The sequence below is a fragment of the Euphorbia lathyris genome, chromosome 8 (assembly GCF_963576675.1).
Source record: "Euphorbia lathyris chromosome 8, ddEupLath1.1, whole genome shotgun sequence".
Lineage (NCBI taxonomy): Eukaryota > Viridiplantae > Streptophyta > Magnoliopsida > Malpighiales > Euphorbiaceae > Euphorbia > Euphorbia lathyris.
The window spans coordinates 43,072,995-43,096,632 of record NC_088917.1 but is presented as its reverse complement, the minus strand read 5'-3'; the positions used below and the strand labels follow the sequence as shown (position 1 = coordinate 43,096,632).

General features: G+C 35.9%; 1 protein-coding gene across 1 annotated transcript; it reads right to left on the bottom strand.

Moving 5' to 3' along the window:
* Window positions 1-13,301: 13,301 nt before the first annotated feature.
* LOC136203014 (NADP-dependent malic enzyme) lies at window positions 13,302-17,168 on the bottom strand. The gene is made up of 18 exons (XM_065994044.1): window positions 16,708-17,168; window positions 16,355-16,475; window positions 16,044-16,270; window positions 15,866-15,971; window positions 15,716-15,781; window positions 15,489-15,584; window positions 15,325-15,396; window positions 15,157-15,240; window positions 14,967-15,065; window positions 14,831-14,878; window positions 14,689-14,742; window positions 14,500-14,598; window positions 14,327-14,416; window positions 14,154-14,231; window positions 13,999-14,073; window positions 13,825-13,915; window positions 13,609-13,737; window positions 13,302-13,523 (listed from the first exon to the last, which is right to left on the bottom strand). Exons 1-18 carry the CDS (start codon window positions 16,839-16,841, stop codon window positions 13,435-13,437), a joined length of 1,758 nt encoding a protein of 585 aa, XP_065850116.1. The 5' UTR covers window positions 16,842-17,168; the 3' UTR covers window positions 13,302-13,434.
* Between the last annotated feature and the right edge of the window lie 6,470 nt (window positions 17,169-23,638).

The window sequence follows — 23,638 nt, the reverse complement described above, 5'->3', positions numbered from 1 at the left end:
ATATATATATATATATATATATATATATATATTATTGATAATTCAAATTAAATTAATTTTGAAAATAAAAATTGCTTCATTTTTTTTATAGAATTTTAATTAAAGGTAAATAATTTATTCATTTTTATAAAAGCCAATGATTTGTACTTTTTGGTAATTTTAATATATATATATTTTTTTTAATAATATGATACTGTTTTTATTTTCTTTTCTTCTAATTGGAATTCTTTAGAAAATAATAATAATAAAATAGGAGACTAACTAAAAAATATATTAAAATATAATGAAAAATTAAAAATTAAAATTTAATATTATATCTACGTACAAAACTATTATAAGTCTATCTTGAAATGGAAGAAATATCAATTTAGTTATGATAATCATACTTCTTAATGGAATTTCGTGATCATCAAAATATTTAAATTCAATTATTTATTAGGTTACAATAATCCAAGATAACTTGTATAGATATAGGACCACATACATCGCTATGTATTAGTCTAAATTTTTTGAAACTCTTTCGTTTGCTAAAGGGTGTCTTTATCATTTTGCCTTTTAAGCAATATTCAAATGTTCCTATTGATTCAAAATCAAAGGGTTCCAAGAGTCCATCTATATGTAACTTAGACATGCGTTTCATACTTATATGGCTCAATCAACTATGCCACAAGTAGGTTTGACTATTATCCCTAAACGGGGACTGAGAGAGGGAGACCCTTTATCACCTTTCTTATTTTTGATTTGTGCTGAAGGATTATCTGCATTGCTATCAGCTAAGGAATAGGCTGGCTTAACTCATGGAGCTCAGGTCTCTAGAAATGCCACGAAAATCTCACTTATTTTTTACCGATGACAGCTACATGTTCTTTCGAGCCAATAAGGGAGAGGCGAGGGAGATTTAAGATTGTCTAAGGTGTTATGAACAAGCCTCGGGTCAGTATGTGAACTTCCAAAAATCTTCGGTATTTTTTAGTGGGAATTCGTCAATTGGAGATCGTTCTGATGTGTGTAATGAACTTGGGGTTGTAGAAGTCGAGGATATGGGATTCTATATGGGGGCACCGATTGTTGTAGGAAGAAGCATGATGCAAGCATTCGGTTTTTTAAAAGATAGAATCTGGAAGCGGATCAATAATTGGAAGGAGAAATATTTATCCCGTGCTGGGAAGGAAATTCTCATCAAATCTGTGCTGCAATCTATTCCCACTTATGTTATGAGTATATTCCTCATGCCTTTGGAATTCTGCAATGATATTAACAATATGATGAATAGGTTCTGGTGGAAATCATCCGCCTCAACCTCAAATGGAATCCATTGAAAAGCATGGGATAAGCTATGTTGGCCGAAAGCTAATGGAGGATTGGGCTTCCACGACATCCACAGATTCAATCTCGCTCTTCTAGCAAAACAAAGTTGGTGCCTTGTTATGAATCCGGATTCACTGGTAGCGCGAACACTAAAAGCAAGATATTTCCCTAATGTTGATTTTTTACAGGCACCCTTGGGGAACAACCCTTCTTTCGTGTGGCGCAACATCCTAGCAGGTCGGGGGATCTTGATCGATGGATTGAGGAGAAAAATAGGCAATGGGGAATCCAGCTCTATTTGGAACAGTCCCTGGCTGCCGGACGATCAGAATCCACTTCCCACTAGCCCGACTGTAACATCATTACCTCCAGGTCTTGTCAAAGACCTTATGGATGATCAAGGAGGCTGGAATCAGGAGGTTATTAACAGTACTTTTAATCCCCGTGATGCCAAACTCACTTATTCCATACCTGTCAAACGAAGGCGTGTTGATGATGGTTGGTTTTGGCCATTTGATAAATCTAGAGCATACGCAATTAGGAGCGGATATTTCCGGGCAATGGGACTGTTGAGCGATTTCCGCAAGTGCACGGTTTCGCTTGTAGTAATAAAAAGATATTGATCCCACATGGAACGTTTTTCAACAAAAACTTATTTATGTGTAGATTAAATACGACTTAAGGTTTATAAAAATAGATAATCGTTATTTGAAATTGGTTTTGAAATTGATAGAATAAGAATTAGGTTAGAATATGTAGAATGTTAGAAATCAATTTTGTTTTGAAAATGAATTACAAAACAGAAACGTTTAGTGTTTAAAATAAGAGATTAATTGTATTCGTTTGCATTAAGCAAAGAAAACAACTTTAAACCTCGTTAGAGTGCTACATAAAAATATATTGAATTGCATGAACTTTATTAGATGAAGTGTGAATTTGATACAAGTTTATAGAGAATAAAAAGAATGGAAGCATTCAAAACGACATGAGAGTTCCGGGTCATCAATCCTTTCCTCAAACCTCGTTAGAGTTTGTCAGGCTCCGGGGTCGAATCCGCTACTTAATCTTCTCGCTGAATCTTCGGAATAGAGATGGTTTTTCTACTACCAAAATGTAAACTAATCTTTGAACATATCTTAATCTAAATCTAAATGCTACTGTGTATGTAATTATTTAATAAACAATGTGTGTACATCATATCGCTTTTTACAAAATCGAACTTCTAACTCTGAATCGTTTGACTCAGAATTTCTGCATAAATTCTGTACTAAATCTTAACTCTCAATTATCATATTTCAACTCTGAATCAACTCTTTACTTATAGATGTTGAAGAGTCATGTCTAGGGGACGTGTCTGCTGCTTCGAAGAGACGTTTCTATCCACTCGAACGGACGCGTATCTTTGAAATCGAACATGTGTAAGATGTGCTGCCTGAAAATCTGAAGTTACCGAGATAATAAAATCTCTGCCGAGATTAAGGGGGTAGATTTCAGTCTTCAGAACGGAGGAGAGAAGTGGCTGGGCGACGCGTGTCGCGATCGAGAATAAGGAATCTCGGTCGCGACACGGGTGATTATTCCTGGCGTTTGACTTTGTTCCTGTCTTTATTTCGATGCGTTTTGACTTTCTTCGTCTTTGACTTCTTTTCGTAGGATTTTTCCTTCGTTTTTGACCATTTTCGCTCCTATTTGGATTTTACCAAATATTTAGGTACCTTGCATGAAAGAAACATATTCGGACGTAAAAGTACTCTAAATAGATATAAACAACACAAATTCGTAGCAGAACTGATGTAAATAATGATGATATTTTAGGTGTATTTTGGGCTTAACAGGGATTGATACCGTCGTATCATATAAATCCAAATGAAATAAATTGGAAATTGATCTGGAACTTGAAGGTAGCTCCGAAAGTTAAGAATTGTCTATAGCGAATTTTTACCAATTGTCTGCCAACCTTGAATAATCTTGCAATCCGTCATAGCTCTCTGCCTAACTGATGTCCGGTTTGCAACGCTTTTGGGGAGAACGAGTTTCACGTGTTCATCGGGTGTCCTCGAGCAGCTCAGGTATGGAAATTATTTTTCAAAGACAATCAGATGGATCTGATCACGGATTTTATTCATTGGTTTACCAATCTCCTTGGTGATGTGAAGATGGATTTTAATCTTATTGCGATGATTTGTTGGCAATTATGGAGGGCACGAAACGATAAAGTTTGGAATGATAATATTCGAACTCTTGAGGAAATATATTATACAGCCACATCGGAACTAGCGGCTTGGGAGGCAGCACAAAGACATCATCCAGCTCAACATAATCTTTACACAGGTGCATTGTGTAAATGGAAGAAGCCTGAGGCCGGATGCTACATCTGTAATGTTGATGCAGGTGTGGATGGGCTAAACAATTTCTACTATTTTGGTTTTCTTTTACGAGACTGCCAGGGGCGATGCTTTGCGGCAAGTATGGGTCATCTTGCTGAGATAACTGATCCTCCTTTGGCTGAGGCATTGACAATCCGTGAAGCGTTATCATGGGCCAAGAACTACAATCTAAGCCACGTAGAATTTCAATCTGACTGTCTGGTGGTGGTACGGGCTATCCAACTTCAAAACTGCCAATTATCTTACTTATCTGATGTGATACGCGAGTGTTGTTATTTGTTACGAGATTTGAATTCCTGTTCGATCTCTTTTATAAAACAATCAGTGAATTTAGCGGCTCATATCCTAGCTAAAGCTGTTACTTCCAGTTCTGTTCGTGGTGAGTGGGCCTGTCCACCACCATTTGTTATTGATGTTTTATCTTCTGATTTAAGTTAATAAAAACCATTCTTTTATTAAAAAAACTATATCTATATCTTTGTAACAACTTGTAAAACAAGTGCCAGAACTTAGGGTTTGAATTAAGACTTCCCAAATAAGATGGGGCATTTTGCGAGATAATCCATATGCATAAACTATAGCATGAGTTGGGAAACTTATATAATTATGTTTCAGTATCTTAATTAACATCATCGAATAACTTCCAAGTGTATCGAAACTTATACAATTATGTTTCAGTATCTTCATTAAAGTCTTTTAGTATTAATCTTCAAGCTCTTTTGTGTCTCTAACATAATGGTTTGTCCCGAAAGTAGTTCTTGACTTTAAAATTCTAATCTAATTAGAATTGTCAAGTCATTCTCATCGCCAGATATTACACACGGCTATATCATAGAAAATAGGGGTACAGTTCTAAGGGGCAATGAATGATTTATTCGCTAGGTACAAGATGGAGCATCGTATATCTTCAGCCCATAGACCACATGCTAATAGGAGTGGGGGCAGAAAAGAAGACAGTGAAACAAACATTAACCAAATTGTTAACATAATACATGTAATGGGACAATAAGCTACGTATGATTTGTGGAGATATCAAACGATTTTTTTGAGTAAAAGCGGGAGGCTAGAGAGCAGTCAATCAAAGGAATCCCAAATAGGTTATGTAAGCAACAACCGAAGCCGCAAACTAGGCAGAGATATCTAACGATTGACAAAAGCTACTTCTTATTAATTCCTTAGTCTATGGGATGGAGGCGGATCGAGATAGAGATAGAGATAGAGAGGCAATCTTTGAGAGTGGCATTAGAATTAGAGATCAAAGAAGCTCAATGGGTACATGATATATATGAAAACTTGGCTTTGCTTAGTGAGAAGAGGATAGATCACCTTCAGATGTACTAATAGAGGCTGGAGGATACATATAACAAGCAAGTGAGGCCCCAAAAAAAGACCATTAAAATAAGGGGATCTTGTAGGAAGGGCCTTTTGCGGTGAAGAATATCTTATCTAAAAGGCAATATGTATTAGATTATATGCATTAAGTTAGTTAAAGGTTAGTTAGTATTCAGTTAGGATTGGATTGAGTTAGTTAAAACTAGCACACGTTAGTCACAGTGCTATTTTATGGTTATAAATACACAATCGTATGTTTGTGTAAAGTACTGAAAATTATACTCATACATTTAATGAAATCGTTCAGCTTTTCTCTCTTTTGTGATCCTATCATGGTATCAGAGAATTCTTCATAGTTCCGCATTACAGAGAAGAATCGTTCTTTAGTTTTTTTAGATCAATTATTTTCTTTTAGTTTTCAGTCAATCTTTCATTCTGATTGTGGAATTCTTCATTCTTCTTCCAGATTTCTGGAATTTTTTCTTCCAAATCAATTTGGAATCAAATTTTTCTTTTCTTTTCCTGCAGATTAGGTCAATTTTTCTTCTTTGCGATTAGATCATGCCAACATCTCAAAATCCTCCAGTTCCAAATCAGAGTTCATCTATAACTCCAAGTGCTTTTACCGATGTAATGAGTCCCTATTACATTCATCCTGGAGAAAATCTAGGCTTGTGCTTGGTTTCTCCTGTTCTCAATGCTCAGAATTATCATTCTTGGTCTCATTCTATGAAGAGAGTTTTGGTGGTTAAGAATAAGTTTTCTTTTGTGGATGGAACTCTTCCATACTCACAGGCAGAAGCAACAAATCTTCTTGCCTGGAAGCGCTGTAATGAAATGGTACTTTCATGGATATCTCAGTCTATTTCACCTTCTATTGCTCAGAGTATTTTATGGTTTGAGAATGCATCAGAAGTGTGGAAAAACTTGAAGGACCGTTTTCTCAAGGAGATACATTAAAAATTAGAGAGTTACAAGATGAAATTGCAACAACTGTTCAAGGTGATTTGTCAATTACAGATTATTTCACCAAATTACAAGTTCTTTGGGAAGAATTTGTAAATTTCAGGGTCATCCCTGTATGTAAATGTAATCTTGATCAAAACAGCAATGAGAATTGTCTAGCTGTAAAGCAAATGAAGAAGTATCAAGATCAAAACTACATTATCAAGTTCTTGAGAGGTTTGAATGGGAATTATTCTAGGATAAAGTCACAAATTCTTATGATGGATCTGTTGCCCTTTATAACTAAGGTTTTTAGTATTGTGTTATAGCATGAAAGACAATTGTAAGGAAAGCATGCTATTGGGTTTAATAATGTATCTTTAGAGTCAAATGTTAATCTGTCTAGAACTTCAGCAGGAGGAGGGTCTAAGAGGACATATAACAACAAATCTAAGAAGGTTTGAAGTTTTTGTAACAAAGAAAACCATACTGTAGATGAGTGTTACAGAAAACATGGTTTTCCTCAGAATTTCAAGTTTACAAAGAAGAAGATGGCAGCAAATGTTCAATCATAAGGTTATCTTGAAGAGTCTTTTCCTGAGGAAGAAAATACAATGCCAACTTCTGCACAAATTGCTCCTAATATGACTTTTACTACAGAACAATACAACAAATTGGTTAGGCTATTAGACCATTCTGAGATTACAAATAATAGTACTAACCACATGTCTTCAGTTAATGCTATTTCTGCAACTCGTCCTAGTGCTAAAGGAATGCAGGATCAACAAACTCTTTATAGTAACTTTGATGGTAAATCTTTCATTCTCTCAACCTCTTCTTTTTCTGCAAATTCTAGTTCTTACTTTTGGATTGTTGATTTGGAGCTACAGACCATGTATCTTACTCACTTGCTGTTTCTAGTTCTATTAAGAAAATTAGACTTATTACTGTGTTTTTACCTAATGGAACTACTATTTTAGTTTCACAGTTAGGAGAAGTACATTTGACAGATAGGCTAGTGCTTAAAAATGTCTTATATATGCCTAGTTGTCAGCATAATCTCATATCTGTAAGAAAATTAATAGCAGATAATGCATGTTCTTTACTTTTTGCTAGAAATGTGTGCATTTTTCAGGAACCTATCACTCAGAAGATGATTGGTACAGTTAAAATGAAAGAAGGATTATATCAGTTTGATACAATATTTCCTAGAAGCAAATCTCATGTCTTAGTTTCAAATGTATCCACAAAATTTCCTCTTTGGCATTTTAGACTAGGTCATTTGTCACATGTAAGACTTCAATTAATGTCTAAAGATAAACTTCCAGAATTTCAATGTTCTATCTGTCCTTTAGCTAAACAAAAGAGAAATAGATTTCCTATTAGTGTTTCTAAAACATCACATTGTTTTGAATTGATTCATATTGATGTATGGGGGCCAGTTTCGGTTGCTTCAATTTCTGGTTTTAAGTATTTTGCAACGATTGTGGATGATTATACTAGGTATACTTGGGTGTATATGTTGAAAAATAAATCTCAAATGAAAGACGTCATTGTGCAATTTTATAATTATGTTGAGGTTCAGTTTAGTTCTAAGATTAAGAAATTAAGGATTGATAATGCACCTGGGTTGAAGTTAGTAGATTTCTATAGGGAAAAAGGTATAGTACACCAAACTTCTTTTCCCTATACAGCACAACAGAATAGTATAGTTGAGCGGAACCATCAACATATATTGAATGTTGCTAGATCTTTGAAGCATCAAGCAAAGTTACCTATGTAATTCTGGCATGAGTGTATTATACACGCAGTTTATCTTATAAATTTGCATCCTACACCATTGTTAAATAATCAAAATCCTTACCAAATGTTATAAGAACAACAACCAGATTTATCTAGGTTGAGAATTTTTGGTTGTCTTGCTTTTGCAGCTAAGCTATGACCTAGATAGTCTAAGTTTGATAGCAAAGCTGATGTGTGTATTTTTGTTGGATTTTCAACAAACACAAAAGGGTACAAATTATTTCATTTAAAGCATAGGAAATTCATAATAAGTAGAGATGTTATTTTTCATGAGTTAACTTTTCCATATGCCACTCAGACAGATAATGAAAATAATTACTCTATGACTTTACCTACTATAGATTTCCATGCTTCAATTCAAAGGGAAATCGCAAACAATGATCATAGTCTATGTAGCTTGTACGAAGCACCTCAGCTAGAGATATAATAAAATAATGTTCTTCAGGGGATAGAAATTGTACCTAGAAATATTATTTCAGATTCCTCACAAGTTGTGCAAGATAATCTTGTTATTCAGGATACTCAAGTAGGGCCTTTAGAATCACCAGGTCAGTCTCAAAACCAAAGACAGTCAGAAACTGTTCCGATTAGAAAATCTGATAGGGTTAAGAAAACTCCATCTTATCTAAAAGAATTTCATTGTAATAATCTTATAACTCAACCTACTGAGGTTAAAGATTATATAGAAAAGTATCCTTTAGATTCTGTAGTAACATATAAGAAGTTTTCTGAAAAGCAAAAGGCTTATATTTTAGCCATAGAAATAATGGAAGAGCCTAAGTCCTATGAAGAAGCTAAACAATATGAATGTTGGAGAATAGCTATGGAGGCAGAAATTAAAGCCTTACAGGATAATGGGACATGGGAGTTAGTCGAACTACCTGAAGGAAAGGTAAAAGTAGGTTCGAGATGGATCTGCAAAACAAAATTAAAAGTTGATGGTATCTTAGAAAGGTACAAAGCTAGGCTTGTAGCCAAAGGCTATACACAAACAGAAGGTCTAGACTATTTGGAAACCTTTAGCCTTGTAATTAAGATGACTACTGTAAAATTGTTACTAGCTATAGCGTCTATGAAAAATTGGAATATTAGTCAATTAGATGTAAATAATGCTTTTTTTTACATGGAGACTTGTATGAAGATGTATATATGGAATTGCCTAAAGGTTTTGAATCTAAACATGGTTTGTAAATTAAAAAAATCTTTGTATGGCCTTAAGCAGGCAAGTAGACAATGGAATCATAAGCTTACTGAATCTCTTCTTAGTTTTGGATATCAACAATGTCCATTTGATTTTTCTTTATTCATTAAAAATACTCCTACTGCTATAACCTGTTTGCTAGTGTATGTAGATGATATAATTTTAACAGGTAATGATGATGAGGAAGTCAAGAAAGTAAAACATTTCCTAGACGATTCATTTAAGATAAAAGATCTTGGAGCATTAATTTTTTTATTAGGATTGGAAGTATCAAGATCAGCAAAGGGTATTTCTGTTTCTCAACGGAAATATGCTCTAGAGTTAATACAAGACACTGGATTGTTGGCTTGTAAATCTGTTGTCACTCCAATGGATAGTACAGTAAGAATGTCTAAAGAACATGGGAAGCCTTTAGAGGACAAACAGGCTTACAGAAGACTAATAGCCAGATTGTTATACCTAACAACAACTAGACCAGACATTTCCTATGCAGTAAATAATCTCAGTCACTTTCTAGCACAGCCCACTGACGTTCATATGCAAGCAACAACAAGGATTGTTAGATGTAAAAGGAGCTCCAACAAAGGGGCTATTCTTTCCATCCAATTCAGAGTTAAAGTTGACAGCCTATAATGATTCAGACTGGGCCAGTTGTCCATATTCAAGAAGATCGGTCACTGGAATGGCAATTTATTTGGGCAAATCTCTTGTCTCCTGGAAAAGCAAGAAACAACATACTGTTTCAAGGAGTTCTAGTGAAGCTGAATATAGAGCTTTAGCAAATGTTTCTGTTGAAGTTCAATGGTCTCGTTTCTTGTTAGAATACCTGGGTTTTATACAAAAGAGTCCAACAACAATTTTTTGTGATAACAAGTCAGCAATCTACATAGCACAAAATCCCATCTATCATGAAAGGACAAAACACATAGAGTTGGATCGTCATTTCATTCGAGAAAGATTATAAAAAGGGATGATACATCTTCTTTCAGTTCATACTTCACAGCAACCTGCAGATATTTTTACAAAACCTCTGCATACTTCAGTTTTCAATTATATTGTACAAAGATATTGATTTATGTTCTACAATGCAAGCTGACTGACATGTGTATTCAGTTACTTAAAGGTTAGTCATTCTAGCTTGAGGGGGGGGGGGGGGGATATTAGATTATGTGTATTAAGTTAGTTAAAGGTTAGTTAGTATTCAGTTAGGATTGGATTGAGTTAGTTAAAACTGGCACACGTTAGTCACAGTGCTATTTTACGGTTATAAATACACAATCATATGTTTGTGTAAAGTATTGAAAATTATACTCATACATTTAATGAAATCGTTCAGCTTTTCTCTCTTTTCTGTTTCTGTCAGTATGGTTGATAGATATGGAAGGCATTGGACATACTAAAGTACTTCTATGCTTGACAGTAAATCAAAACATAGAATAAAGTTAAAAATAAAAGATTCATACTCACAAATGACAGCCTAAGCAACAATTAGTACCTTCAAAGAGAAAATGTTGGAGCAAAAAAATCCACTGAGGATTGTTCAACGACAATGGAGTATTTTTTTATGGTGAAATGGGGATAGATCGAGCATTCATGTTTGTTTTTTGAATTTGTAGGTCTGTGATGGTACAAAATAAAATAAATTTTATTTTCATCTATATAAAAAGCTTATATTTATTTTTAGGGTATAGTTTCAATTTTTATAAATAAAAGAAATAAGAAAAATGAAAAATAAATAATATATATATATATAAACCAACCTCCAGCTCGGCGAGCTAGAGGTCAGTCCTCGACCGGAACCCGTTTCGATCCATCCGACTTCTCCAAATGCACCCGAACACAACCACGAGCTAACCTACAATGCCTAGCCCATCCTCACACCTATGCCTAAGCCTTAAAAGTCTCTCTAACCACAAGGTATTGGGCTGATGTACCATGGAAGTTGAGGAAAGTTAGGAGTAAGTTAGTGGTGGTTAATGGAAGTGGAGGAAGTTAGTGAGGTGGCAAGGTAGTGGCTAAGAGAAATTTATGGGTTAGTGGGTGAATTATTTACCTGAAATGCCACTAAGAAATACTATAAATAGCCCTCAAAGTCTTCATTCCAATTCACTCATTCAACACACAAAACCCCATCTCAAAGCTCTAACACTTAGTTCTTAAGTTCTTCCTTTTGTTCTTCATTTTTTCTAGTTTTAATTCCTTCTTTTAGCTTGCTTTAGCTTTAATTCAAGTTCGAATAGTCTCTTTTCAAGTTTTTCAAATCAATTTAGGATTCCCAAGTCTCAAGTTTTCAATTCATTAGCTTTCTAAATTAATTTTTCCAGATTTGTCCAATTATTTTTCAAGCCCAATTTCATCTATTTAGAGTCCGTTTTTACCTTTAATCCCTTCAACAAATTTGTTCCTGACTTCCTGAAATTAAATTTAGCCTTTTGATTCCGTGTTCGTCAGCAGTCATACGGTTCCCTCGAAACTGAAGGTCAAATCTGCCCCATTCTTGCATACTACAAGTCAGAAATTTTCTAGATCAATTTCGCTCGTGCCAACCGACCGCGGTGCTCTGAGGACTTCACGCCGACACCAAAATTCAGCATCTAGCTGAGATAGCTATTCTGGCTCCGAGTTTGTCGTTGAATTTCAATTTTATTTGTTATTACATTTCAATTATGTATTGATTTGTTTTCCAATTCAATTGACTAATCTATATGTTTAGTATAGATTGTAAAAAATTTTATTTTATTTATTTTACTTTGAACATATGTATTCAAACACTTAATCATATCAATAAAATATCAAATTTTCCAAAATCTCGTGTCAATTTCGCACTTTAATTTCCTTTATTCTTCTGTCTTTAATTCATTCGTGGTAGCTTAAATAAAATCGATTTATCTAGCAAAGTTTCTATAACGGCGCTAGAGATCCAAGATGGACTTTTTCAATCCTTGCGTCCCTCGCCAATCGCCTTGTTTAGATTTCGAGTTTTGACGCGCAAACTCCATAAACTTAACCATTTTAATTGAGAAATAATCTTCTCTGGCACGCCTGCACCCTAACCACACGTGACAAGGTTGAAAATTAGCGTTACTCGCAAAATATCGCTAACAGTATGTTTGATATTCAATCATTAAAGGAGAAATGAAATATTAAAATGATTATAGTTAATGAATTGTCTTGTTGGGTTTAGAAAAATTGTCTTTTTGGGTTGAAAGGACAATACACTAGAAGAGATTATAGGGTTTCTACAATCACACATGATCTATGGATTTGACATGCGTTCTTTGGTGTTGCTGTGTTGAACAATGACCTCAATATGCTGAACTTATGACATTTGTTTCAAGACAAATTACAAGAACTAGCCCAGAAGAGCAATACATTGTCAACAACACGGTGTACAAGATGAGATACTACTTGACAGATGGTATATATCCCGACTGAACTGCATTTGTGAAAAACTTTCTACATGTGGTTGAACCTAAGAAATTCACTTTCAAATAGAAGCACGAGAATGCAAGGAAGGATGTTGAACGAGCATTTGAGGTACTACAAGCCTGTTTTGCAATTGTTCGTGGACTAGCTAGGTTGGGACCAAAGTAAATTTAATGATATTATGGAAGCTTGTATATGTTGCATAACATGATTGTCAAAGATGAGCAACATCTCTATTATAGAAACTGTCCTCTAGAAGGATATGAATCTCAAACAAGTTGAACATATATGGCAACATTTCAGAGTCACCGACCTTAATACACGGTTCTTGCAAAATATTATGTTATTTTGTCGTATGTAACCTGTATTTTAATCAATTAATAAGATTTATTCTAAGAGTGTTTTTTTTTTCAATTGATAAATAATTAATCACAAAATAATTTTAATTTATTTAATAATATTAATTTATTTATTTAATTTTATTGGAATAATAATAAGTATTAAATTAATTATTGTACTGGATAAATATTTTTTATGGTAGTAATAATTAGTATTGAATTAATTATGTTGTTAGGTAAAAACTTATTAATTGTATGTTAATTGACTAAATATAAAGTGTTTTATGTCAAGTGATGTCTACCAAAATGTGAAGTAATAAGGTATTATGATGATGTATGATTATAAGGTGTTATTTTTGATGAGAAGTAAGCAAAATTGATGTATTGATGTTTCCAATTCCATTCCATGTGCCTTCTATCTTCTACAATTTCCTGCTCTGTCGTGTTTGAACATTTAGAAAACTTAAATATACGTATTTTCCATAAAACATCAATATATATTATATTATAAATTATAAAATTGAAATTGGAGCAGAAAACTTAAAATTGGCACAAGAGAAAGAATTAAGAAAAATAGCAATTTATTTATGGAATGAATAACAAGAATAGTATTGAATGAAGGGAAATTACAAGCTAAGCTACAATATGAATTTCTGAGAACTGAGATAAAGCCATAACAAAATGGGCATCTGATTTAGCGATAGCTTTGGTAGATTGGGGAGTACATGCAGCTCTCTGCAAACTTCACAAGATCCTTAGGACGTGGAAGACTAGATGCCAGACCTATATATATATATATATAAAATGATTTTATATAGAAAGGAAAGGAAGAAACTTGATAAACAAAACAAAGAAGAAGCAAGCTCACCAAGTTCATATGCTTTAGCAGCAACATCAGCAGCAATATTGGCTGATATCTTCCTGATGTTCGAAAATGGAGGGTATATCAGCCCCTTTTCGAAGTTCTCTTCTTTTAATTGCGCTGCCAAAGCTTCAGCTGATGCAACAACAACATATCAGACCACTCAAAATCAAACTCTAATGTTTCTTATTAATGGACAGTTAAGTCTGTCTGTCTACTTACATGCTGCCAAAAGCATGTCATCATGCACTCGAATTGCACCCGACATTATCAAACCCAAACCAAATCCAGGGAATATGTAAGCATTGTTAGCCTGAAAAAGTGTTTATATAAGAATGAATAAGCCACTGGTACACTGAATTCGCGGAGCAAATTTATTTCAGGAGAAGGTCAAACCTGGCCAGGCACGAACACTTTCCCATCGTATTCAACAGGATCAAACGGGCTTCCACTAGCATAAATAGCACGCCCCTGCAATCAAGTGTGCTATTTCGTTATGTATGATCCGAGATACCTAAAGCAACATTTGAGAGGATAAAAATATATGTTACCTCACTCCATGTATAAGCTTCTTCAGCAGTACACTCTGATTGTGAAGTAGGATTCGAGAGAGCAAGAATTAGTGGTTTCTGCATTCAAAATGCCAGATAACATTCTGAGTCTATGGATTGTGGCTGCAAGTGTGTGTGTGTGTGTGTGTGAAGGTGGGCAAGAGAAAATGAACCTCGTTAAAGGATGTCATGGCCTCAACGACCTCCTTTGTAAATGTTCTTCCAACTCCAGACGATCCAATCAATACTGTTGGTTTGATCGCCTGCAGAATCACAATATAAGGTTAGCCAGAAGGAAGGAATTGTCACGCAAGAGTAACTCAGTAATAAAAGACAGTTTTCACACCTTAACAGCATCCAAAAGCCCCTTGACAGGTTCATGCTCGTGAGCCCAGGGCTTCTTGAAGTGTTGAAGTGACTCCACACGAGACCTAACAATCAGTCCCTGCACCATACAACACTTGTCAATATATGGAAAACAGGATGATTTCTCAAAACATAACGACTTTAGAGAACGAATATCTATGATAAGCACCTTCGAGTCCACAAGCCATATCTTCTTGCGGGTTTCTTCAATTGCAACTTGGGTCTGAAGGAATAGTAAGGGATTAATCATAGATATTGGTAGATGAAATTGAATGAAAAGATACTAAATAGATAAAATAGTAACTACATACCTGTTTTGATATCTCAAGAGCAATAAGCTCAGCTATTCCAGTTCCAGCCTGCAATTCCCAAGTGACCAAAGTGTGAAACAAGAGAACTAGATATGCATAGATGAACAAGAACCTAGATATGCATAGTCAAGTCTACCTCTCCAGCACCAAGGAATAAGAATCTATGGTCCGCCAAGGTTCCACCAACTAATTTCAGTGCTGAAAGAAGTCCTGCTAGCACCACAGATGCTGTACCCTGCAGTAGATAAGAAACTTTGCAATAAGAGAGAGTCCATCATGATAAAAATGGATTCTTAACAAAGTAAGAAGCTGTAACATTTTCTTACCTGTATATCATCATTGAAAACGAGATGAGAATTTCTGTACTTTTCCAGAAGTTCGAAGGCATTGTGATTTGCAAAATCTTCAAACTGAAAAGAATATATTTATTACTTAAAAAACGGATTGAAACACCCCAGAAGAAAAAGTAGATAATATTGTTAAGAAGAAGTTACCTGAATAAGGACTTTCTCCCCATAGTTCCGCTTAACGGCTGTCATGAACTCCTCTAGAAGTTCAGAATATTCCTAATGCACAGCAGAGAACCGAGAACATCTCAGAAATGAACACTAAGAACTAGGAAGAAATATCAGAATAACTCAATGTAATATTGGTAAACCTGTCCAGTTTCCCTCTTCTGTTTAAGACCAATGTAGAACTCATCATTCAACAACTTGTCGTTATTTGTGCCTACATCAATTGTGACTGGCAAACACTGACAATATTGAATAAGAAGAGGAATATCTCAGTAAATATATATATATTCTAGTCCAGATGATTTTAAAGCAAGTTCCAATAAAGAAAAATTAGAATATAACAATGGTAATTGAGTATTAGGAAGCTTACAGCTGAGGGACGAATTCCGCCTAGTGCAGTATACAAAGAGAGCTTTCCTACAGGAATTCCCATCCCCTGAAAAACAAGTGAACATGAATTAGTAAACTCAGCTACAAAAGGACTGGTAAAAGTTTCCTGCATTGGTGTCCTGAATATTACCTGGCAGCCAAGGTCCCCAAGTCCCAAAATGCGCTCACCATCAGTAACAACAATAACCTGTATATTTCTCTCTGGCCAGTTCTTCAATACTTCAAGAATCTTGCCCCTGAAAATATATCCAACTAGTCAGTACCTTGGCAATTTATAATGAAATGTAGAAGATGGTATATATCATTACTTCTCTTTCAAGCTTATATAGAGGCCCTGAGGGCGCCTGAAGATACTCCCATATTTTTGGCAAGCTTCACCAACTGTGGGAGTGTAAACAACAGGAAGCAACTCCTCAACATTATCAATCAGAAGCTTATAGAATAGCCTTTCATTCCTCTCCTGAAGATCCATCATGGCAACATATCGTTGTAGCGGAACTTTGTACTGCCGAAGATTGTGCATCAATTTTTTCTCCTAATACAATACAAACATTTAGATGTAAGCAAGCAAGAAACAAACAGTATATACTTATATAATAAGAGTGATTGAGAAGCTCACTTGGAGCTCCTGAGATGAAATTGCTGGGGGCAGAAGACCACGCAAGTAATGAGCATCCCTTTCTTTCTCACTGAAAGCAAGCCCTTTGTTGTGGTGTGGATCTCGCATCAAACTATAACCACTGCACCCAAAATATGAAACAAATCAAGCATTTTATGTATGCCATACAGTAAAATATGTGTATTTAACAGAAAATATGACCAAAATTGAGGCCTGAAAGGAAATAAAGATTCAAAAGAAATGGGGGGAAATGGGAACATCTAAAAAAGATGATAACTTTTTACTGACAGGAAAGATAATGCAGTCTAAGAAATGAAAATGATGAAGAAGCTAAGAGTCATTATTTTACTGACCTGGCTACAGAGACAGTCCATGGGGTGATAAGCTGATCCTCGGTGGCAGTATCCTCACCATACACATCATCAACACCTCCACCACCATTGGTAACAATTGAATCACCACCGTTGACGATCATTGTAGTCTCCATTAAAGCCCAAAACTTGTTCCCTCCTCCTCTACTCAGAAGATCTCTCTGCAAACAACACAGACACAAGACAGGAAGTTTGTATTTGGTGAAGGGAATAACAGAAGGTAGCCAACCTTTTATAGGCAACTCAAACCCATTAATTAATTTTAGTTTAATTTTCTGCCAATGGGAAGTTAAGAATGTCAAAAGGAAGGATACACGTGGACAATTGGGCTGAAAACAAATTAAAAAATGGCAACTTTCTTCCTAAAACTAGAAAAGAAGAATGTAATGTAAACACGTACTAAGGTCGTCTACCCTTAACTTAATTGAAAATATGGAATGTGAGAATTCATGTATTAGTATTAGATACCACAAAATTATGTCTCTTCAGTGAAATCATATTGCAGGAATAGGCTGAGAAAATTCTGCGCCTTTTTCTTTTTGTAGAAAGAGAAAGTCTTTTTACGCGTTTCGGTTGAGGTGAGAGATAAAGAGGAAGGTAGTTGCCGTAGTCATAAAAGATGAAATGGACATTACATGTTTGGTAAAGCTATCTATTTCAGAGATAAAAGTTGAATTTTTTTTTCCTTCCAAAAAAAACTTTATTTTTTATTTTTTTTCAGGGTAAATTTAAGGTTAACGCATGTCATTTTACTTTTTTTTTTACATGAAACACACAAAAAAGACTATGGCAGAATCATCATCGGAAAGCTAACACTCAAAAGGTCATCTAACAGCAGCTTTCGGACTTCCTGTGGCGGGAAAGAAAGAACAGAGACTCCAAAGTCAAAATCATGGGCCATACCAGCCAAAAAATCAGCAACCCGATTCTGCTTCCGGAAAACATGACGAACTGAACACACTCAAAATTCCTGATAAGATGCTTAATACCTTTAAAGAGATTCCGACAAATACAACCAGCAACGCCATCTCCATTGAGAGCATCCACAATCTCGGAATTATCCGATCCAATCTCAATCAAACGGTAGCCCTTATTTGAAGCAAGAGAGATACCAGAGAAGAACCCCCAAAGCTCCGCATCATGGGAGGACCCTTTACCAATCTTCTGACCGAATCCAGCCACCCAATCCCCATGATAGTCACGAATGACTCCGCCGGCCGAAATGGATCCATCACTCATCCTCGAGCCATCGGTATTAAGTTTGAGCCACTCCATAGGAGGTCTCACCCATTGAACATTAGTCTCAACACGAGAAGGCCCACAACTGCCTTCCCCGAGTTATTCCATGCCGTATGAAAATCATTAACAGTCGAATGGATTACCAACAAAAAGTTAGAGGGGATTTTCTCTTTTCTATTAAACACAAAATAATTACGCCACTGCCACCGCCACAATAGCCGGCAGCAAGGGATAAAAGTAATTTGCCAATTATTAATTGAGTTTAGCTCCTTATCCTAGAGGCGCCATAAAAACCAGTCTAGATCCGGTTTTGCAAAGAAGACATACATTAGGCGAGTCGAAACAAGGTATCGCTATACATCCTCATTCTGCTGACAGTCACGGAGTGTGTGAGTTATATTCTCACAACTAAGCACACAACGAGACCAAAGATCCGTAGAAACCAGGTGTCGCACCCTGGCTTTCGGTTTTTCAAGTCGGGGTGCGTGGCCGGTATCTGCGAAATCTCTCTTTGTTCGTTAAAAGCCTATGGCGAGCAGTGAGCCAAGCGAAACTGTGCAATCTTTATGGAATTCTTAAGGCCCAGATTTTTTTTCCAATGGCCCGAAACAATACCTACCAAAGCTTCGCGAACAAGGTTATATGCTGATTTGCAAGTAAATCACCAAGAATTGGAACCACCCCAGATGCGAACATCAGAATCACCCCCTTCCAGCTAAGTTTAACATTACGAATCCTTAAAAGCCAATCCATGTTAAGAAACAGTTCAATCCTATCCCAGTCCCAATCTCCATTACTATTGACATAGTCCGCCACCCTCAAACCAAAAGCAGAAGCATGAGGGTTTGGATTAGCTACATTAATCAGTTTAACATTGTTCACCCAAACATTACTCCAGAACCTCACATCAGTCCCATTTCCAACATTCCATTTAACTCCACTACAAAATTCTTGGAATACAGAGTGGAAGCTCTTCTAAAGGAAGGAACAATTTTTAACACGACCAGTCCCTCCAAACACCTCGTCTTTCATATATTTACCAAGAAGGACCCATACCCACAAAGCATCAGGCTCTTTCCACATACGCCAAACAAGCTTAATAAGAAGAGCCTTATTATTATCTTTAGCTTTTCTGAGACCAGCTCCGCCTTCATCTTTAGGCCGACAGACATCACTCCAAGGAATATGATGAATCTTTCGATTACTATTAGTACCACCTCATAAAAAACGACGATTAAGTTTGTCAAGCTCCTTCATGACGGGATTAGGAAGAAAAGAGGACTGCATAACATGAGTAGAATTAGAACTAATGACCGATTGGACAAGAGTCATACGACCCGCAAGTGATAGAGTAGAAACCTTCCAAGCAGATAACTTATTGCTCACAAAATCGATAGTTTTATGAAAGGTATCTTTAGAAACCCGACCACTAAAGAAAGGGCCACCAAGGTAAGCTCCTTTGGGAAAATATTACTGTTATTAGTAATGATATCTCAGGTCCGATGGGTTCCTCATGCAAGGCATCCAATTATGCCTTCCGGGCACGTCAATATGAGAAAGAGTGATCCGAGAGTTACATGGAGGAGTGTTGGGAGGTGATTTTGGTAGAGACAAGATGTTTGAGGCGGTGAGTTCCCGCTACTATTGGCCTAAGTTGAGGAGAGATATGGCTTATATTATGGAGAGATGTGAAAGTTGCCAAACGTCCAAGGGACACGCCATTAATGCCGACTTGTGTATGCACCTCCCGATTTCGAAAACTATTTGGGAAGATCTCTCCATTGACTTCGTGTTGGAGCTACTAAGGACTCAGCATGGTATGGACTCTATCTTAATGGCGGTGGACCGATTCTCAAAAATGGCACACTTCATACCGTGTTGTAAGACCAATGATGGCACCACGATCGCCAAACTATTCTTCCTGGAAGTGGTAAGGTTACATGGGGTCCAGAAGAGCATTGTGTCAGATAGAGACACGAAGTTCGTTAGTAATTTTTTGTGAACTCTTTGGGCTATTCTTGGCACCACACTGAAATTTAGCACCACGGCTCACCCCCAAACGGATGGGCAAACTGAAGCGGTCAATCAGACCTTGGGCGATCTCTTAAGAAGCAAGTTTCGGGACAAGCCGAAGATGTGAGATTATGTGATAGCGCAAGCCGAGTTTGCTTACAATTCAGCCGTGAGCTCCACTACCGGGAAGACCCCATTTGAGATCGTATACACAAAAGCCCCTAACCACCCACTCGACTTGGGAGATGTTCCAAAGGGGGAGAAGAAGAGTGTGGCGGCCCAACACTTGTCTAATAAATACCACCAAATGCATCAAGAAGTGAAGCATCGAATTGAGGAGAAAAATAGTAAGATCAAGGCCAAAATTGATGAGCACCGGAAAGATAATCAGTTTGAGGTTAGTGATGAGGTGATGGTGTATTTGGAGAAGGAGAGACTTGTGCACGCCCTGAGTAGCAAGTTGAGACCGAGAAAGTACGGGCCATATAAAGTGGTCAAGAAAATCAACTCCAATGCACACCACATAGCCCTTCCTAATTGGCTTGGAAAGATTTCATCCTCTTTTAATGTGCATGATCTAAGCTTGTGGAAGCTAGAGGGAACGTTGCCTACCATGGGGGGCGAGATGGAGCCCAACTCTTTCAAAGAATGAGAGAATAATGATGGCATATCTTGTTCGAGGGATCAGGAACCAAGTCACGCGGAGCATGGGCTCAATGCTCGTGAAGGAGGGAAAAACCAAGCCAAGAAGAACCGAGTCTAGGACCCCACTCACGTGGAGCGTGAGCTAAAATACGCGGAGCGTGGATGTCTAGTTCGAGGGAGAGAAGGAGACCTGCGCAAAGGGGACCAAACTCAGGAGGTCATCCACGCGGAGCATGGATGTCGCGATCCAACTTCTTCCTCAAGTATTTGATGAAGGAGACAAGGGCTGATCTTCACTTAATTACTGTCTTGCCACTGTCCAATATTTACACTACTGGCATTACTTGTTTTTACTCCTAATTTACCCTTAAAAATACTTCTTTAATTATAACCCTAGAGAGGGTTTACTTGTCTTTACTCCCTTATTTAGAGAGGGTATAAATACTTCTTATTTTGAATTAAATAACAACTTTATAGAATCAAAATTATAGCCTCCATTAGAGCTTGGATTTTCATCATTGGATTTACTCAACCTTGAAGTTTTGCTTGAGAAGATCGTGTTCTTTATCGGTTTACGATTAAAACCGTTCACATCGATTTAATCTACATCATCTTTTTTATACTAGCTACTTATAAGCCCATCTTTTCTTTATTAAGCTCATCATTTTTAATTTTCACGAGTAGTGAGAAACTCAATATATGAAAATTAAACTTTAAATGTTTAACTTAGAAAAATAAATAAACATGAATTCAAACTTTAAAACTCTCATTTTAGCCGGAATTTAGAGTTACAAATGGATGAAGTTTAATGGGTTGATTAAGAAAAGTTGAAGCCCTAAGGATTGTTTGAAGATGAAATTCAAAATGAATAAGATTCTAATTATTTTTTATGACTTTTTTTTTCTTTTTTTTTTCTTTGAAAAAAGGATTACTAAATATAAATTGAGCGTCTTAATCTCATATGTCAAATGGTACAATATAGAACATAAATTCTACAAAACTTTCATTTAGTTGTTGAATTTAAAAAATGAAAATCGAAAATTCTAGAAAAAACACTATTCACTAACATTTGTATTTTTTTATTTATTAATGAAAAGAGTATTATGTATTGCAACGTTTATTTCATCTCTAAATATTTTCTTATTTTATGTGAAAAAATCGTAATATATGATTTTTTTTTTTTTTTTTTTGATGAACGTAATATATGATATTGAGATAATGAGGTAATTTCAATAAAAAATATGGATTTTGAGATGGGATATAATATGATATGAGGAGCAGTCAAATTTCCAAAACTTCATTTGAATCCTAACTTTGGACATTTCATTTTCACACCAGATAATAATCCTTCATTTTTATTATTATTTTTAAATAAATTTGAATTCTTAATTTTGACTTTGACCTTTTAGACCCTACCTTCCCGGTCTGTGCTGGCATTTCCCAAGTCAAATCTCAATAAATTTTTGTATTTTTTTGTTTTTTTAAAAGATCTCAATAAATTAGTGGGTTACTAAACTCAGCCACTAATTTATACTTCTAGCCTCTGGAAGAGACCGAACTACCATTTGCACTAAATTTCAAAAAACTCAAAACCTCTCAAGAACCCTATACGATTTTTGCTCAAATCCGGACAAATTACTGAACCGAATCATGGATGGTGACAGAAACCGTAAAGGAAAAGATAAAATGGTAAGATACCGCTTTATTTCGTTGATTTGTAGCTCGAATTGAATCTGTTGGTTATTTGAAAAAATTCGCCGGAATCGCAGTCGGGCGTATGAACATCACGCCCGATCTGCGGTTCGGGCGTATGAGTATCACGCCCGACCAGTGGTGCAGGCGTGATAGCCACATGCCCGTACCAGTGGTAGGGCATGTTGAACGATTTCCGTAAGTGCACGGTATACGCTTGTAGTAATAAAAGATATCGATCCCACAAGGAACGTTTTTTAACAAAAACTTATTTTGAATAGGTTAAATATACTTTTAAGATTTATAATAAGGAAAATCGTTAAATCGGATTTGGTTTTGAAATTGCTAGAATGAGAATTAGATTAGAGTATGAAGACGTTAGAAAATATTTTGTTTTAAGAATGAATTTGCAAGACAGGAACGTTTAGTACTTTTGAAAAAAGTAAACAAATATATTCGTTTGCATTAAGCAAAGAAAACAACTTTAAACTTTGTATAAATTATGACGATGAAATAAATGACGGAACCTCTAATTTTTAGGCTTTGAACTGTAGTCAATCTTCCTACGGTCGGGTTAGATCGCTACCTTAACCAAATTAAAACTCTTTCGAGATAGAAATTTGTCTAAGTTGTTCAACAAAGTTTCCTTGTAAAGATTTTGAATTAAACTACGTTTTAATGAAAACACCAGCAGTCCACTTCGGATTCTTTACCAAAGTGTTGCATAAAAATCTATCGAATAGAACGGACTTTATTAGATGAAATATAAATTAATACAAGTTTACAGAGAACAAGTAGCATGAAAACATTCTACGACTTGCAAGTGAACGGGTTGTCAATCCTTTGCTTGGGTTTCGTTAGAGTTTGTCAGACTCAGGGCGGATCCTCTACTCAATCTTCTCGTTGAATCTTCGTAATAGAGACTGGTCTATCTACTACCAAAATGTAAACTAAATTTGAACAATGTCTAAACGCTACTGTGTTTGTTATTATTAAATAAACAATGTGTGTACATCATATTGCTTTGAACAGAAATGAAATCTAAATTCTGAATCACTTGACTCGGAATTTCTGCATAAATTCTATACTAATCTCTTTCTTCTATCTATTCTCTTCTCTTCATCAACTCTTTATTTATAGATGTTGAAGAGATTTCATTGAAGTGCCGTGTCTGTTGTGAAGGATCATATCCGTTGTGAAAGGACGTCTTTATCCACCCGAATGAACGCGTTTCGTCGAAAATGAAAGTGTGCAATTGGCTTATACAGATTTTCTGCTCTTACCGAGAATATTTAATTCTCGGTCGAGAATGGGGGAGCATCAT

Excerpts from the sequence above, each read along its gene's own strand:
- LOC136203014 (XM_065994044.1), bottom strand. The coding sequence starts at position 16,841 with ATGGAGACTACAATGATCGTCAACGGTGGTGATTCAATTGTTACCAAT. Across the intron at positions 15,972-16,043 it reads TATATAAGCTTGAAAGAGAA|GGGCAAGATTCTTGAAGTAT; the intron begins GTAATGATATAT and ends ATATATTTTCAG. Across the intron at positions 15,782-15,865 it reads TTGGGGACCTTGGCTGCCAG|GGGATGGGAATTCCTGTAGG; the intron begins GTAATATTCAGG and ends CTTGTTTTTCAG.